This window comes from Narcine bancroftii, chromosome 5 (genome assembly GCF_036971445.1).
Source record: "Narcine bancroftii isolate sNarBan1 chromosome 5, sNarBan1.hap1, whole genome shotgun sequence".
NCBI lineage: Eukaryota > Metazoa > Chordata > Chondrichthyes > Torpediniformes > Narcinidae > Narcine > Narcine bancroftii.
In genome coordinates this window covers 243,696,738-243,715,665 of record NC_091473.1, presented here as the reverse complement: position 1 = coordinate 243,715,665, position 18,928 = coordinate 243,696,738, and the positions used below count along the sequence as shown (strand labels likewise).

General features: G+C 42.6%; 1 protein-coding gene across 1 annotated transcript in view; it reads right to left on the bottom strand.

The window, feature by feature from the left end:
• The window catches only part of LOC138765116 (ataxin-7-like protein 1), a 42,007-nt gene that overhangs the window by 21,581 nt on the left and 1,498 nt on the right, over positions 1 to 18,928 (bottom strand). Inside the window, exons 2-6 of the mRNA XM_069941890.1 lie at positions 9,765 to 9,833; positions 8,398 to 8,502; positions 6,313 to 6,526; positions 3,588 to 3,907; positions 690 to 772 (exon numbers count right to left, since the gene is read on the bottom strand). Coding sequence (XP_069797991.1) covers positions 690 to 772; positions 3,588 to 3,907; positions 6,313 to 6,526; positions 8,398 to 8,502; positions 9,765 to 9,833 — 791 coding nt within the window. The remainder of the gene's footprint in view (positions 1 to 689; positions 773 to 3,587; positions 3,908 to 6,312; positions 6,527 to 8,397; positions 8,503 to 9,764; positions 9,834 to 18,928) is intronic.

Below are 18,928 nucleotides of genomic sequence, written 5' to 3'. Positions count from 1 at the left end.
TTGGAAGGGCATGTTGCATTAATTAAGCAGTCCTGAGGGAACATTGCAGGTTTGGGGAAACAGCGCATCAAACAATATGCAGTTAGTTACATGGCTTGTAGCATTAAAGCATACAAGCACAGCTTGGTTTGCTGATTCAGCATATTTCTAACATTTAGGAACTGAACCAGTCAGATTTTAATCCCTTCTGGATTGCAGAATGAGTCACCTCCATCGCTCCTGCCTGATGTGACAGAAAAAAATATTGGAAGCCCAAAGGCAGGAAAAGACCAGCTGCGTCATTAAATCTGTCTTACCTTACAATAACTGGAACATTGACTAACACTGCCTCCCTCCCATGTCATCTCCTGAGGTAATAAAGCCCAGGGCCAATAAAGGGGGAAAAAATACTTTGGAAAATTCCTCTTCAAACCCTTAGGGACCAGATTGCACACACCAAAAGTTAGCTATAAAGTCAAGAAAGTTTTTCTTGTCTTCATTATCTACTGCACAAACCCCTAAACAAAAAGTTACTGTAATGTTTAAGAATCAAATTTTGTTTGTTTTACTTCTAGACTTAAATCTGTATGCCTGGGCATTATAAATTCTGCAAATGAGCAGTCCTGAAATTTTGCCTTCAGGGAAAAAGAAACAAATCTAAAATAAAGATTAGGGGCCGCGGGGAGGGGGTGGGGTGGGGTAAAAGTTACCTTACAAGTTAATGAACGTGTGCAATGCTTCTTGGTCTCTGGATCCATGACTCCACAGTGCTTATTGAGGTCACTTTCTTTCTCTGTTGAGAGATTAAGTAGAGGTTATGCGGTATGACAGATGTTTCCTGTTAAAAGTCCCCGAGGTACATCGAGTCTTAATTTTGCCCTGCAGAAACACTTAAATACAACTCTTTTGTTATAAGAGAGGATCAGGTTAAGCCTAAGACCCTTTCCTAGAACATTTTATTTTTGTAATGTGAAATAAACTGATACAACAGGAGGTTTCAATGAGTGGAATAACAGAAGAAATAAAAATAGGGAAATCTTCAAAAAGTCCAATGATGTGGAACTGAATGCTGTATTGAAAGTTTGAATTTACAAGGCTCCTTTAATGTAGTAAAACATTCAAAGACCTTTCACAGAAGTAGTTATCAAACAAAATGACAATCATATTAAAAAGGTTTTAAGGAAAGGAAGACTGAGACAAATGAAACTGCAAGATAATTCTTAGTCTCCTCTCTCCTTGCTGACTCAAAGTCTTATCACCTCCATCAACATTTGCAGGTGTATGTGTTCATCAGAGCAAGGCTCAGCTCTCCACTGTTGCATAACGTTCAGAATGTCTCAACTCTTCAGTAGAGGATGGGTCTGCAGGAACAGCCCACTTCCCAGTACCATGACTACCCAGGACCATGGGTAGTCAAACAGCAACGTTTTCTCAAGCTATTCAACAAGTGGAGGAATGTGGCATCTTAACCAAGCCCAATCCTGTGTGCCCGCGACAATTAAGTAGTTTCTAAGAGAGATTGCTATTGGCAATCAGGGCAATGGGACCAGACCTACTCATCATTTCATCTTAAAGTTAGTGTTGGAACCACTTCCAACATCCCATTTCTGCTTTAGAAGCTGAAGTCAGAGTTCCACAAATGTCAGACTTCTAGTGTGTGGGTCACCCCCAGTAGACTTCAGACTGATGAATGCGCCCACCTTGCCACTGATCTGTCCGCAAGGAAGAATTGTTCAACAGTAGAGAGATTCTCAATATTTTACTTTCTTTTGTAAGAAGGTACTTTAAAGAAAGGTTCTGGCAAATAGCTGTCATCATTTTTTGAGTGGCATTTGTTAAAGAGTTTGCATTAAGTGAAAATAATGCAGCTGTTACCTTTCTCAGTTTCTCTTACCACTTGCGTTACCTTTCTCTTGTTACACAAATTATGTTTTGAGGAAAGACACTTTCTTGTCTTGAGAAGATTGTACAGGCACAGCTTATAAATATTTATTTATCCTTTTATATTTATCACTTCTTTTTCTGTCCCATGGCAAATTAATTGATGCCATAATTGTTGGTGTATTTTTGTACTGCCGATGGCTCTGTACAGGCTTTAAACAGCCCGTTAATGGAGCCAATGACATTTTATTTAAAATCCTGTGACCATGGTGTCTGGGCCCAAGATGGCAGCAGCCTTGAGGGATTGCAGACTCCGAGGGAGCACTGGACTGGCGCAGGGTACCAGAGAGGGGAAGTACACACACCCACCCCCCGCTGAGAAGGGGAAGCAGGGGAGATGTCCTAAAGGACGGTGACTACGGTGGCAGACTAACCAGGAGCTCAGCAGCTGAAGGACACACGCAGGCTGCAACCAGTTGGCAATTTGTGGGCAAGGAACACACACAGGCCGAGGGGTGCTGAGGGCTCCTGAAGGGCCCTGGCCGCTAATCGTGTCAGCAATTTGGATCTGGGCTCAGGTTGCCGACGGTTTGAACTGAATTGGAGCCTTTCTCTTTCTCAGACGATAAGGGGTGCCGGGAGATGCTAATGGCAAATCTTTGTCTACCTTATGGCAGACTAAAGACAATTTTGTGTAATATTACATTTCTGTTTTATTATGTGACAAAAAATGGTATCTGATCTGATCTGGGTATGGCTGCAGCAAGTACAAATGTTGGTGGATCTGTACATGTACTTATACATGACAAAATAACTCTCTCATACAGTCATAGCACAAGGTTAAAACTCTTTCTACACTGTCCAACCAAAAGGTTCCAAGCTAGGTAGAGCATTTCTATTAATATATTAACAACATTGAATAGATATGGAACATCTGAGCATCAAACACTTCTTTGCTAGGAACTGCAGTGGTTTCATCTAGAGCAGAGGTTCTCAACCTTTTTCTTTCCACTCATGTACCACTTTTAAGTATTCCCTATCCCATAGGTGCTCTGTGATTAGTAAGGGATTGCTTGAGGTGATATGTGGATGGAAAGAAAAAGTTTGAAAACCACTGTTTTAATCGTACCTCATTGACTCGTTATGTGCACGGTTTCATAACTCCAAAGGAAATGGGCCAATGACAATTTTTCCTCAAGCAAAATACTTCAGTAACAATTGGGTCCAGAGCAGTGATTCTCAACTTTCCCTTCCCACTCACCTCCCACCTTAACCCATCCCTTACTAATCACAGAGCACCAATAGCATGGGGATTACTTACAGTGAGATGTGATTGGAATGATAGAGAGTACAGCCCACCCCTCAACAACTGAAACATTCTAAGGAGGTTCCCCTAATTTAAATAGAGAAATGCTCTTTCTATATTGCTACATTAAATAATAAGGGCAGATTAAAATGAATTAAAGAAGGAATAAAGCTTCTACACTACATCAAATTATTCTGGGCATAAACAGCAATATCTGTGAGGGCAGGAAATGGTATACTTCTCCACCATAAAGCAGAGGTCAATGAACTTGATCTTAAAATCAGAGAACAAAGTACAAGTTCAAGCTAATTCCAAATACTACCAATAAATTAGTATCCAACTTCCCATTTCTCCTGCATGTCCATTCGTGACATTTTTGGCTTTGAAAGAGAGGAGCACAGGAATTCAACTTCAAACTCACCCATTACTCTCCTGTGGACTTTATGGTTGTTTCTCCTGTTACTGAATGATGGTTCTTCCACCACAAGGGACCTCTCATCTTTACCATTCTGAATTACCGGTCCTGGGTGTGAGAGGTCAGTCACTTTTGGGTTTGCATCCACTGCCCCCGTCTTTGTCACAGAATCAAGGATGGGGGGCAGGTTAGGTTTCTCAGGTGGCAAGACAGATTGAGGAGAGGAGGGGGAAACTGCAGGAGTCTTGGCAGCCACTTTGATGCAAGAACTCTCTGTCTTTCCAAGAGATGGGATCTTTTCCAGGTTCACCACAGGAACAAACAAGCTGAAAGGAAGAGCAGTGGAAGTCAATCAATAAAATTCAGATATCCAGTTCAATTTAAACATGCTTTCGCCTAAACCTCTAATGGCAAGTGTTCATCGGCTTGTTACCCAGATAAAGCCCACCTTCCCCAAGTTCAATATCTTCTCTTGTTCATTTTCCAAGAGAAAACCTGGAGGGAGGGGACTTTCTTTAAACATGCAGCTCACTGGGTAAAGACATGTTTTAAACTGACACATGCAACTGAAGGGTTCATCTACAAGAGAATAATGCAAAGAAAGGATCAGGCTTAAGTACAATAGCACTGGTGATCAAATAAGTGGTTGGCTCTCACTGCTTATTGCATCCATAGAGAAATATACACTGAATTACAATGTTGTGCCTTTCATGCCTGCTCTGGCATTAAAGTTGCACTTGGTCTTTACATCAGCACCATTTTTCTGTACTAATCCCATTTCCTTTAATGTCCAGAAATCCAGTTATCTTTGTTTTGAATATACTCAGCTATGGAGACTCGGCAGCCCTCTTGAACTGGGAAAATCCAAAGACTTCTGGTGAAGAATGTCTTTTCAATTTTGACTTGAAAGGCATAGGTTATGACCCCTGGCTTTAAACATCTAACCTACAGTAACATCATGTATGTATCTTCCGTGGAACTCCATGAGAATCTCAGATTTATCAATGAGATTACTTCTCATACTTCAAAACCCGAGAACGCATTCGCCAAATCTGTTTGATCTGTCCTTATGGGAGAATCACACACCATGAACCAATCTGGTGATTTTTTTTCAATATAGCCTCTGTTTCAACTATATTCTTCCTTGGGTAGGGAAACCAAATCCGTATACAATATTTTGGGCATAGTCTCACCAGGGCCAATACAATTTCAGTAAAACATGTTTACTTCCGCTCTCATAATCTTGCACAAAAGGTCAATGTACCGCTTCCCTCTGGCATGGGTAATGTTCAGACCCTCCGGGACAAGTTCAGCTTTATCTGCCAAATGCTTTCAGGAGGTAAGAGTCACAAACAATTGTTACTTGCCATAATCACTGGAATCCAACAACACTATCTGCTCCAATATGCACAGGCTGACCATTAGAAACAAACATCCAAAGAATGATAATGAGTTTATTGTCATACACATTACACGATGTACATAGTACTGATGGAAATAATCTTACCTCTTGCTTCCCCCCACACCCCACCATCGCATTACCATTTATTTTACTTCATATACCTGTCTTTTGAAAGGACATACTGAACCCCATTCCACTAAAATTTGGCTGGTTCTCTACCCTGGTCCACATCTACATATATCTCTAGTCAATCTACCATGGTGACTCTGAGCTTCCAGTTATCTATTAATCTTTATTTTCTTTTAAAGTGACATTCTTGTCTCCCCGTCTTTAGTCTCATTATTGTTCCAACAAAGGCCAGAAGAGCTTTGGGAACAACATCTGAGGGTGCACACTGACTAACAATTTCAGATAACCAGCCTTTCCAGTTTGTATCAGAAACCCGGGTGGCACAGTTGGCATAGTGGTTTGCACAATACCGTTACAGCACCAGAGATCGGGACTGGACCGGGATTCAAATCCTGTGCTGTCTGTAAGGAATTTGTACATTCCCCTCGTGTATGCGTGGGTTTTCTCCAGGGGCTGCGGTTTCCTCCCACCGTTCAAAACGTACCAGGGGTGTACGTTAATCGGGAATAAATTGGGTGACATAGACTCGTGGGCTGAAATGGCCTGTTACTGTGTTGTATGTCCAAATTTAATAAATTTTAAATGGATAGCGTTGATACAAGATCATCAGCCTATAAAGCTAAGTTAGCTTTCACCTTCACAGAAGGTCATTCGACCCACCAGACTTTTCCAATGTTCCCTTTGCTTTCAAATTTCTCAATTTTGCTGTGTTCCAGCACTTTGTTTCTTCCTTATGTTCTCATTCATTTCCCTCTGTTTACATCTCCTCCAGACAGATCAGCTACAGTTAACATGCCTTGCCACATCTGTGTCACTCAGTTTCTTGTTTTGTTTCTTGCATTGTTTTGTCTTCAACTTCCTCTGCAATTTAAAATAAGGGATGTTTTCTTGCTTTTTCTGATGAACCTGAATCAGCCTGAATGTAGTTCTCTTTCCACAGGTGGCTGCCTGAACAACCGATTTCTCCTAGCATTTACCATGTAATCTGGCTCCTGCCACTGGAATCAGTTTCCCTTATGTCTTTGTTCATGCTTCTCATCACTTGAATTAAATCTACTCTTAACCTTGATTGCTTTTAGGAGAAAAATCCCAACTCTCTGACCACGATTAGAATGCAATAATTATGAGCCACATTGACGTGACACTGAAAGTCTTGCTTTTTCCCCAACTGGATCACGGTCAAAAAGAAAATGAACTTACCACAAATTTTCTTTTGGTCTCTTTGAAGGCACGTCTAACTGTAGCACCTTATTACCAGGGCTGTGCAACTTCTCTTTGGAGGATCGGGTGCCGTGATTGGAGGTAACTGCAGTTTGAACACTGTTGCATCTTGATTTCTGCAGGATGACGTTTGGGGAAGTCAAGGGTTGAGCTTTCCGTGCTGACAGTTTGTTTAGGGACCCGTGTCTTCTCTCTGCAAGGAATCCAATTTATTGAGTTAATTGAATTAGAGGCATCGAACAAATATCACCAAGGGCCAATTTAGAATTCGTATTTTCCCTAGTTACAGTGAGTAGCTCTCTCCCTTGAATCAGAGGTCCAGAAATTAAAACTCCCTTGAGAACATATTTATGCTCCCTAGCACAGTTCTGCAGGAGCGCGAGGTGATCAGAATTGGCATTTTATGTTACTTAAGTCTTAGTTGGAACTAATCTGAACAGAAGCCAGAGATCTCATCAGTATCATGGCTGAGATCAATCCTTCAACTGTCATCATTATATTACAACTTTGTAATCACTAAATCAGTCTTATCACTTTGTTGTTTATGGGAGTTGAGTGTACACAATATTACTGTTGCTGTTCTTACATTTACTGAAGTACCCACACTTCAAATACATGTTGCTGCCAATTTTTTAAAAAGTTTAGAATATCCTGAGATTGTGAAATACGTGTCTAAACTTGCAGGAAAAGTGAGACCTGAGTTGTGGGAACATGGTAAAACCCAGTCAATTCACTAATGCTTTTTGAGAAGGAAACCACATATTTACTTTGCTTGAGGCTGTATATGACCACAGTCACTCAATATAATTCTCTGCTGAACTACCCTACCAAGTGAATTATTTTAAAAGCAACAACGGCATAGCCTAGAAATTCACCCAACTGATTAAATTATAGCTGAGCACACAGCAAGGTATCAATGACAACTGCAGGTGCAATTGAATGGTTGGTACAAGTATCCTTCGTCAAAAATTTGGTGCATCCCGTATTTCATTCCAAGGTGTTCACTTAGAGAGGATGCCTAATGTGACTGGGATGGTCAGTAATGGCAGGCCCTGCTGAGGCTGAAGAGGAGTAGTGACATTGGAGTGCTATGATGGAGGGCTGATAGAGGTGGCAGTGCTGCAACATGTACAAATGAGGCAACACAAATGAAAGGCCTTACTTGGTAGGAGTATCAGTCCAAAACTGTGTGGGGAAGACCAGGGTGTCCCAGAATTACCCTGCAACAGCTGTTCCATGATAGCATAAAAAGTCAGTTATACAGACCAGAGGGAAACTCTTTGGTCCAAAGTTGCCTTCTTGAGCTTCTCCCATTTGCCTAAATTTGGCTCTTTTCTATCACGTTCCTGGCTGAATGTGTCTTAAACATTGTAACCACCTCTAACACATTCTCTGGCAGCTCGTTCCATCTACCCATCACTCTGAATGAAAAAAAAATCCCCTCAGGTCCCTTTCAAGTATTTCCCCTCATAGCAAAGCTATCCTCCTTAGTTTTAGACCTTCTTACCCTGGGAAAGAGACCGTAGCCATTCACTTTATCTGTGCTCCTCGTAATTTTATGAAGTCGACAAGGTTACCACTCAGCCTCCTACATCCCAGTGAAAAAATGTCCCAGCTTATCCAATTGGGGAGCAAACAAAAACTTAACATTTGGAAGAGTTTCTATATTGCCTCTGTGCCCATCCACCCATGGCTCATGATCAGACTGAACTAACTATTCCCAACCCTGTTTTTAAATTTAGACATAGAGCACTGTAACTGGCCCTTCCAGCCCACGGGCCCGTGCCTCCAAAATACCCCAATTAACCTACCACCCCCATACATTTTGAAGGTGGGAGGAAACCGGAGCACCCATGCAGGTCACAAGGAGAACGTACAAATTTCTTACAGACAGCACCGGATTTGAATCCAGGTCACATTGTAATAGTGTTACGCTGACTATGCCGACCATTTAGTGATGGTGAGAGCTGAAACCATATGCTTTAACAAAATGTGCCTGTGGACTATCAGACTCAAGAAATACTTCACTTGTCTAAAAAGATATAAAAATGCTTAGTTACTTACCACAGTGCATCTGAAATGCCTGAGGTTTAACGACTTGTCCACACTGGTTACACACCACAAGAAAGAACTCATCATAGGCAGGGCAATGACCAAAGATTGGCATATCTGAAATAGAGGTGAAAATAACCTGTACTCATAGATACTATAAAGCAGGGATGTCAAACTCAAATTCACGGAGGGCCAAAATTAAAAACTTGGACTAAGTCGAGGGCCGAACTAAATATTTATTGAAAATTTTCAACAACATCTGCATGTTTTCTCTTCTTTCAACATATGTAATGTTAAACTTTTTCTTATTAAAATAAATGCTTAATAATAGTTTTGGATAAACTCTTTCATTGTCATTGTCATTGGCCCATTTCTTTGGAGCTCTGAAACCGTGCACATGACGAGTCAATGAGGGATGATTAAAGCAGTGGTCTTCAAACTTTTTCTTTCCACCCACAGACCACCTTAAGCAATCCCTTACTAATCACAGAGCACCAATGGCACAGGGACGTGAGTGGAAAGAAAAAGGTTGAGAACTGTTGTATTGTGGTAACTCCACATCTGATTAGGTTAATTGTTAGGCAAGTGGTCAGAGAAGGACCCCCCCTCCCCCAAACCAAGAAAGGCTTAAATCACAGGAACAAAATAAGCTTCCGTCTCACTGCTCCCAATCTTACACACAGTCCTGATGTGGAATGTGGGGTCGCAGCTCCACGTTCACCCGAGTTCAGGTGCTGTCTGTATGGAGTTTGTACGCTCTCCCCTTGTCTTGGACCAACAGGTCGGTCGCCTGACGAAGGCACCCGAATCCCCCGTTGAAACGCCGGCGTCCGGGGCGGTGGAGGAATTGGCTGAGAAGAGCGCGTTGCTCCCACCCCCCTCCCATGGTTGGAGAGGGATTAAACTGCGATCTCACGGCGCTGGGCTCGTCTCCAACAAAAGGAGCGGGAGGCAGGGTCCGCCGCGCACGGAGCGAGGGGGAAGGCACCGCCAATGAGACGTTCGGTCTGGCGTCACCGCTGAAGCGCAAACCCAGCGAGGATGGTCCCCAACTCCAGCCGCGTCTGTGTGTCCGGGAGCCGGGCGGGCTGAGTGCGGCGCTCCGATCCCTGGGATTTGGGACTCTGAGATCCCTCCACACCTCTGGCGTCTTCATTTTCACCTTCAGTGTGCATGCGCTATACTGGCGCGGCGGCCAGCGGGCCAAATCTAATACACATTTAATATGATCTTGCGGGCCAAATATAATTCCCGCGGGCCAGAGTTTGACATGTGTGCTATAAAGAAAGTTGAGAATAGGGGAATCCTTTTTTTGTCAATTCCTTTTGATCAGCTTCATATCAATCCCCATCCATACCCCGACTCTTCTGGTCCATTACCTTCTCTAATCAGTCGCATTGTCTCAATTTTCTTTCTCACATCCTTGCCACAGTCCTCCGATTCTGTGCCTGAAAATATACGTTGAAACAGTCACAATGCTTGAAGCGATCAAAAAGCAAATTAAATGAGCTTCTTTCTGTACTGACATGAAAGGCAATGATGTGGCCACCATGCTAAACTCACCTTGGTCCATATCCCCTCTTCCTTATTTCAGGATTTGAGCCGACAGATTTTTTGGGAAACCAAGGGAATCAAACTGTCCATTCAGCATTCTGGTAGATCATCTAATTCATCTCCTACTCCCTGCCATATTCCCAAAGCCTAGCAATGTTTTCTTTATATATGTAAATAAATGTTTAATTCTCCTTTTGAATATCACCTTTGAATCAACTTTCACAGTCAGCGTGTTCCAGATCCCGGCAATACGCAATACATTATCCGAGGCTCAACTGTTCATTTCTAAAATGATTTATAATTTCCTTGGTTTTGTACTCTATAAAATGGAGATAGTGTTATCTCTAAAACAGCCTTCTCAATTGATCATGCACCCACAGATCTCACAGTTTCGGCAACCCTTTGAAAACTATAATTCAGTTTATGGTGCATCTTCTCCCCAAATAATGTATCACTGCTCTGCATTAATTTAATCTAATTCAAAGTCAATTTTTGTCTGTTTATTCAAAGCCTACTGATTTTCTTGTCACTTTCATCCATTTCTATCATTACCAGTCGAGATCATTACTAAATAGCAAAAAGGCACTCGGCCTAATTATAGGCCCTGGGGAACACCACCGTAGACTTCAGTCTGTATCTCCCGTCCGAAAACCAACTGTTTGCTATTACCATCTCTCAGTCAATTTCATACCTATCCTGCCATTGCTTCCTTCATTCCCTGAGCTTTACTTCTGCAAACAAGTCTATATGTGCACCGTGAAATCTAGGGTGACAGAGTTGTGAAATGTTAATAGGTGAATGCTGGGGTTGAACTCATCACCGCAGTGAAAGACAAATTGATGTCTTGAGCCCATGACCTTGTGATGCATCAGTGAGCCTACTATCACTGAACCACCTGCTAGCACAGAGCATCTGCATCAATACATTTGGTGACAACATTATCTTATTGATATCATTTGAACCTGCTGGTGAATTTTTCAATATATTCATTGCTACCTCAGGACTTCCTCCTTGAGTTTTTTTTAATATATTTATTCATTTTGCAATAAACATTGGCAATGCCTTCATTGGTCACCTGCATGACCAGCATTTAATATTTAACCTGAAATACAATGGTTTGTTAATTTCAAGGAACACCAGTCCAGAGTTACATCTTGGCCAAATCAGGCAAGAATGGCAGATTTCCACTCCTGAAAATCATCAAGGAACTAGATGGGTTTTTACAAGAAATCAGTCATTTTGTAGACACAAGAGATTACACATACTGGAATCTGGAGCAAATAAAAAAAATGCTGGAGGAACTCAGCAGGTCAGGCAGCATCTAAGGAGGCAGGAGGGTGTCCATGTTTCAAGTTGAGAATCTGCATCCAGACTGACGGGGCCAAGGGGAGATAGCTTGTACAAGGAGGTGAAGGGGAGGGGTGAGGCAGGAACTGGCAGATGATAGGTGGGACCAGGAGAGGAGGGGGATGTTGGGCAAAATAGCTGGTGGGAGGAGGAGGGGGAGTGGTAGAGACTGGAAGGATGGGGGTACAGGCTGGAAGGTTGATAAGGGAACAAAGAGCTGAAGATCCTACATGCCAATCAGCAAGGTGATAAGTGAAACCAGATAAAGGAGGGATGGTGGGTAGATGGAACCGATGGGAGATCCAGTGAATTAAGTATGTAGGTGAAGGGCATATTGAACCAAGTAGGAGGGGAAAAAAGATGTGTAACAGGGTCTGGGGTTGGAAAGAAGTGGGGTGCAAGCTGTGGATCAAAAGGAGAGAAACAAATATAGGGGATGCAGGTTACCTGAAACTGGAAAATTCAATGCTCATACCATTGGGTTGTCCCATACCCAAGCGGAGTACGAGGTACTATTCTTCTGGTTTGCACTTGACCTTACTGCGGAAGTGGAAAAGGCAGACCACAGGCATGTCAGTTTGGGAACAGGAAGGGAGCTCAACATGGATAAATGCTTGGCAAAATGTTGTCTAGTCTGCATTGGTTTTGCTGACATAGAGCAGGCCACGATGTGAGCACCGACTACAATTGACAAGGTTAGAGGAGGTACATATGAATGTCTTCATTGCCTGGATGGGCTGTTTACACAAGAAATAGGAGCAGGGGTAGGCCATCCAATAAGATCATGGCTGATCTCATCATTAACTCAACTCCACCTACCTGCCTTTTCCCCCATATCGCTTAATTGCATTTTTATATAAAAATCTATCTAACTGAACCTTAAATATGTTTAATGAGTAACCTCAACTGCTTCCCTGCGTAGAAAATTCCGCAGATTCACTACTCTCTGGGAAAAACAGTTTTTCCTCATCTCCATCTTAAATCTACTCCCCTGAATCTTGAGGCTGTGTCCCCTTAGTTCTCGTTTAGGTCCCTGGATGATGGTTAGGTCCCGGGATGGTGGGGAGGGAAAGACATTACACCACCTATATTGAGACATACAGCAGGGTAACAGGCCCTTCTGACCCACGAATCTGTGCCACCCAATTCACCTATAACCCTTGTTTATTTTTGAACAGTAGGAGGAAACCAAAGCACCTGGAGGAAGCCCATACAGACTCGGGGAGGATGTACAAACTCCTTTTAGGTAGTGCTGAATTCGAACCCTGGTCATAGGTGCTGTAACAGTGATGAATTAACCGCTACACTAAAATGTTGTAGGGCAAAAAGCCAGCAGATGGGAGCAGAGAGGTGGAGAGGGATCAGCAAACCAGGAAAAGAAAGAAAGCAGAAGGGGGATGGGAGGCGAAGATATGACTATTGGTGGGAACACACAGTACTTTACTGAACTGACAGAGAGCGATGTGCTGGATGGGAGGTTGATAGGGCAAAAGGTATGGACTAAGGGGATTCTACCTCTGTTGTGTCTGGCAGGATGTGGTCACTAGAAGTATAGGAAATGGCAGGGATGCCATCAACCATTTGACAGGAAACCAGGTTTCCTGAAGAAGGAGAACCTTTCAGATGGGCAATCTGCAACCCAATGGCATGAGCAATGAATTTTCCAATTTCAGGAAACCCACCCATGTTCCCTTCTCTCTCCTTCTGGTCCACACAGGTACTCTCACCCCACCCCGCTTCTTTCTAACCCCCTTCTCCAGCCTTTCTTTCAATTGGTTCTATCAGTTCATCATCCCTCCCTTATTTGTTCCATTTTCACATTCTTCATCAGGTTCCAGAATTATCAGCATTTCAACCTATTACCTTCCAGCTTCTGTCAATACCTCCACTCTTCTCTCTGACTCCACCTATCCATCATCCCACTACTTACCTGGGTTCACCTATCACCTGCCAATGCTTGCCTCCTCCCTCGTTCCTTTATACTGGCTGGTTCCCCTCTCACTCTCAATCCTGCTGTACCGTTGACCTGAAACAACAACTGTCCCTCTGTCCCCACAGGTGCTGCCTGACCCACCGAATCACTCCAGCAATTTTGATTTGCTTCAGTAGTTCTATGGCCATCATTAAGAAGATTTTTTTAAATTCCAAATTATCAACTGAATTTAAATTCCACGGCTGCAGCATCCAATTCGAATATTTGGGTGTCCAGACTATTCTTTTCTTTGGCTTGGCTTCGCGGACGAAGATTTATGGAAGGGGGTAAATGTCCACATCAGCCGCAGGCTCGTTTGTGGCTGACAAGTCCGATGCGGGACAGGCAAACACAGTTGCAGCGGTTGCAGGGGAAAATTGGTTGGTTGGGGTTGGGTTTTTCCTCCTTTGTCTTTTGTCAGTGAGGTGGGCTCTGCGGTCTTCTTCAAAGGAGGTTGCTGCCCGCCGAACTGTGAGGCGCCAAGATGCACGGTTTGAGGCGATATCAGCCCACTGGCGGTGGTCAATGTGGCAGGCTCCAAGAGATTTTTTTAGGCAGTCCTTGTACCTCTTCTTTGGTGCACCTCTGTCACGGTGGCCAGTGGAGAGCTCGCCATAGAACACGATCTTGGGAAGGCGGTGGTCCTCCATTCTGGAGACGTGACCCACCCAGCGCAGCTGGATCTTCAGCAGCGTGGATTCGATGCTGTCGGCCTCTGCCATCTCGAGTACTTCGACATTAGGGATGAAGGCGCTCCAATGAATGGAGTGAAACACAAAAGTTTGCAGATGCCATGATTGCAGTAAAAACACAGAAATGTGAGAGGGGCTCAGCAGGTCTTGCAGCATCATAGAAAGGTAAAGCTAATATAACCGATGTTTTGGGCCTGAGCCCTTCTTCAAGGTATGAATTAATCGAGGTCATCGGTCATTAATTTACCCATCAGTCCGATGACTAGATTAGACTTCTCACCATCAGCATTTTAAAAAAATCACATACTGACTACTTTTGAACTGCTGACTGCATGCCCACTACTAGTTTGCAAAGAAAATATCCATCTCAAATTGCAAACATTTTAAACAGAAATAGACATTTTTCAAACATACCAAAGTTGTTGAAAGAGCCCTAAAAATAAATACATCACTGAAGTGACTGCAAGCATTATTTCTTGTACTTCCCCATCCTATTTATAAAAGGAGGGTTACTCAAATAAACTGACACAGTTCATTAAGTGATTTGGGATAAGTCATCACCCAAAAGAAGTGTTTCTTCCTTAGAAATATAGCTTCGGGAATCCAACCAACACCCCCACCCGCCTCCCCCACGTCTCCAAGTTTGTTATCCAAGAAGTCAACTATCACCAGTGTTCAGTTCCATAAACACTGCTATCTCATCGGCCTCCTGCGAAGGGAGGAGGACCCATCTCCTAATGCACCAACACACAATGTCTGGTTAGAATTAAACTGGACACTCAGGTACTGAGATCTTCCATGTGTCCCACCTTAAGTGTACTTAGCTGGTCCTTAACCCTCAGTTTCCCAACTCGAAAACAAACTACAGGTTGAGTACTCCTTATCCGAAATGCTTCGAAGCAGAAGTGTGTTTCGGATTTTCGAACACCATTGAAAAAATGTGCACTCCTTCACTCAGACTTAAAGATACATGCATTCACGTTACAATACAAATATTAACATATGCACAAATTAACTGAAGTAGATATATATTGAAAAATCTGTACTCAATAATGCACTACTTACATCTGCCATGTCCCGTTCTCCAATCGGGATTTCTAAACTATTATATATTACATATAACCTTATGGGACCGTAGACGAAAATAGTTTCGGATTTTGGATTGTTTCAGATATTCAGAATAGGGTATTCAACCTGTAATGAGTTCACTCTCAAAACCGTTAGTTGACAACTAGCAGACACATGCCTTTAGGGGGAAAGAGTTCAAACTTTCGGTAACATTCTCCTGTAAAAGTGTTTCCAATTTAATCTGAACATTCCATCTTTAATTTTAATATTATGTCCAAAATGCTCATTTAAAAAGTAGTAACATCTTTGGGTCCACCTAATCCAATACCTTAAACAGTTTCAATATATTAATAAACAAACCCTCAACCTTAAACCCCAGGAAAAGCAAATCTATGTTACGAAACTTTTTTTCTCAAAAATGTGCCACGTCTCGATGCAGTGACCAGAGTTGCACACAACATTCCAGAATCAGGAAATATGGAAGATCTAGGTTCAAAATCAACAAACTCAGCACTCGAATATCCAGATATTACAAATGAAATCACAATCCCTGAGAAAGAAGGATTTGTGCTACTCTATCTGAGTGTGGCTCAATGCTAGTACGTTTGTCTCTGAGTCATCAGGTTAATAGTTCAGTTCCAGATCAAGAACTTGACCAACAAATCCAGACTGCCAGGGAGTCGAGGTCCATTGAAGGAGAACTGTTCTCAATACAGTCCTGCACTAAACTTGACCACTTCACAGGGAAGGGGCCCATTAACTTTGAGCAGAGTCCAAAGGGGAAGAGCGAGGAGGAGGAGGGGGGAGGCAGAGCCCAAAAATGAGCTCTGCCCCCTTGCTGTAAATGGTTTGGGATAGCCTGGAATGTGAAAGTTGCTACAGAAATGAAATCTGATCTCAAGAGCTTTGCTACTTCCAAAGGCTGAACCAGTAGCCAACCACCCCAGTCCATGAGAACATGGAATTTAGACATACATCATAATAATAGGTCTTCCGGCCCACTTGTGACGTTTGACAGTGAGGTTATTTAACCCAGTTAGACAGAACCCATCCTAGTCCCTCAAACATTCAGCCTACTTTCACTTTAGATCCTGATTCAGAAGCTCGACCAGAAACATCAACCATCCCTGCCTCCACAGATGCTGCCTGAGGTGCGGAGTTTGTTTTTTTTAAAAATCTCACTCTTCAGTGGGATGACAGGATAATAATCGGGCAGCAATCATTTGGTCTGCATTTCTGCTGCCCACTCTTTAAACTAAGAGTCCTGATGCCAAATGTTAATCTGTAAAATATTCTGTGGAAGTTCACGTGTAATTGGGGCTACTTGGATGGTCAGACTGTTACAAATGCACCTTCTGGTCCCTGGGTACTTGCTCAATTCTTTAATCTTACACTCGGCCTTTCTCCACATCAGGGGATAACACTTTGCTCTGTCAAATTCAATTAGTTAACACCAAATCATCAGGGTGAATCGTACACTCAAAATCTGGTTGGCTTGCTCACAACCCCAACCTTTAGCAACTTAACTGGGCAAAAGTTCAGGACCCCCGACGAAGACAGGAGTCTGACACTTCGACTTAGCTGATTGGGAAAACCAGTACACCTGTCTCTGTCACTGAACATGGAGTCATGTTAATTTCAACATGAAGAAATGGTTGCAGAGAGATCAAGCAAAATTCTTTACCCCCCCCCCCCCCCACTTGAGCTAATGGTAATTAATTTCCTTTACTGCATTGAAGCATTTTCTTTTAGAATTTTAAATTGTTTTTGTTTATTTTTTTAAGAAATCAAAGATGCCAGAGACGATCAAAAACATATAATCTCAAGTACTGGTGAGCTTGGGTTTCACATCAGTCTTGGAGCAGAGCCTGGCAGTTACATTCAGGCAAACAATGAGCTAAGCTGAGCTTCACAGAGCTTCTGGGAGATCTGCTCCAAGTGAAAGCCAGCTTTAAAGGCAGGGAGTGAAAAGATGAAATACCTTGCCACAGAGAAAAGCTGGAAGAACTCAGCCAGTCTCGCTGCATCTGTAGGAGGTAAAGATATACTACTGACATATCAGGCCTGAGCCCTTCTTCAAGGTATGAGCAAAAATAAGGCAAGCATCTTAATTAAAGTCAAAATTCGGTAGATATCTACCTATTTTGCAAGCTCAAGTCTCTGGAATAGCTGAGGCGAGAATGCTTCCAATTTAGAAATAAATCATGGAAGCGCTAAATAATCTAAGCCATGCGTTTGTACACACAGTCATAGAGCTGTACAGCAGGGGGAAAAGGCCCTTCAAGTTAACTTGTCTATGCTAGCCAACTTACTTAGCTGAGCCAGTCTCATTTGCCTGCATTTGGCACACATCTTTCTAAACCCTCCCTATACATGTGCCTTTCCAAATCTTTCTTAAATGTCATAAGTGCACTTGCCTCTATCACTTCCTCTAGCAGCTCAATCCTTATATGCAACACTCTCAAGCTCTTCTAATTTGTTTTCCTCTCACCTATGCCCTCCAGTAGACTCTTCTATTCTGTGGGAGGGCAGGTGAAGTTCAAACAATAGGTTAAGAGTTAGGAGGCAAAAGTTTAGAAGTATCACCCCTCATGACTTTAGCAAGGTTACACCACAGCCTCATACCTTCAGCCTTCCAGTCCCGGTAACGTTCTCCTGAATCTTTTTTGCACCCTTTCCATCTTAATGACATCCTTCCTATCACAGGGTGACCAGCCTGCGCAAAATATTCCAAGTGGTTGACTGCAGCAATAAGAGTCAATATGAATGTCCGACCACAGGTCGAGAGATATCTGCATATACTCATCATGAGGAAAACATGACAAATTAAACACAGCAGCAAAATCAACACCTGCTGCACTCAGTTGCTTCCTGGAGCCAATCCAAATAGGATGCTTCATACATGCCAAACTGTGCAGTCTGTTGGCTTCGGGGAAAATCAGCTGGGATCAACCCAAGCCAACCCCACCATTTCAACAGCTGGTGGAAATCCTGCACTTCTCCTTTCAGTTTGTACAATTCACCCTGAATGTAATAAAGAGTCACTGACAAGCGAGTTCATTCTGGCACTGGGTTAGTTAGAGAATGAGGTTGGTACACAAGAGAAAATGTTCAGGTATAACATTTAAATTCCTTAATTCGGTGGCTCCATGCCTGAGGTATCCAACCTTCCTGGGGTGAGATGCCAAGAATCTTTGGACATCTGTAAAGGTTTAATAATATTGAGATAATCCAGTTTGAAACTTCACAAATTAAAATAAATACCAATATACTTGTAACTCTAGCTCTCCCAGCTATTGAATAGTCAGCGATCATTGGTCAGCCCAAACTCCTTTAAAAAGGAGCAGTCAGTACCATTCATGGGAATGCAAGTATTTTAGTATGTGTGAATAAGTGGGGCTTTTTGTCAAAAAGGTTGGGAACCACAGCTTTAATTCATCCCTTCCAATAAATACAATCCTTTGAGGTACAGTGTGGGAGTTTGCCTGTAGCTACCAGAACAATACCTCAGTGTTATGAGGACAAATCTGTACTCATCAATGTTAGAGGTATTTAAAAATTATGTGAGGGATTAGATAGAGTAGATGTGAATAGACTCTTTCGCTTGAGGGCAGGTGAAGTTCAAACAAGAGGTTAAGAGTTAGGAGGCAAAAGTTTAGAAGTAGCATGAGGGGGAACATCTTCACTCAGACAGTGGTGGCCTGTTTCCGTTAACAGTAAAACAGGAGTAGCAACTAATACCACACATCAGAGTTACATGTTATAAATAAATAATAATAAATGGTCATGGGATGTCCTAAAGTACTTGATAGCAAGTAAGTACTTTTAAAGTTTAGCCATCTATTGTGGTGAAAGATATTGGGAAGCCAACAGCAAACTCCTAACATCGTGAGCAAGATGATGTTTTGGT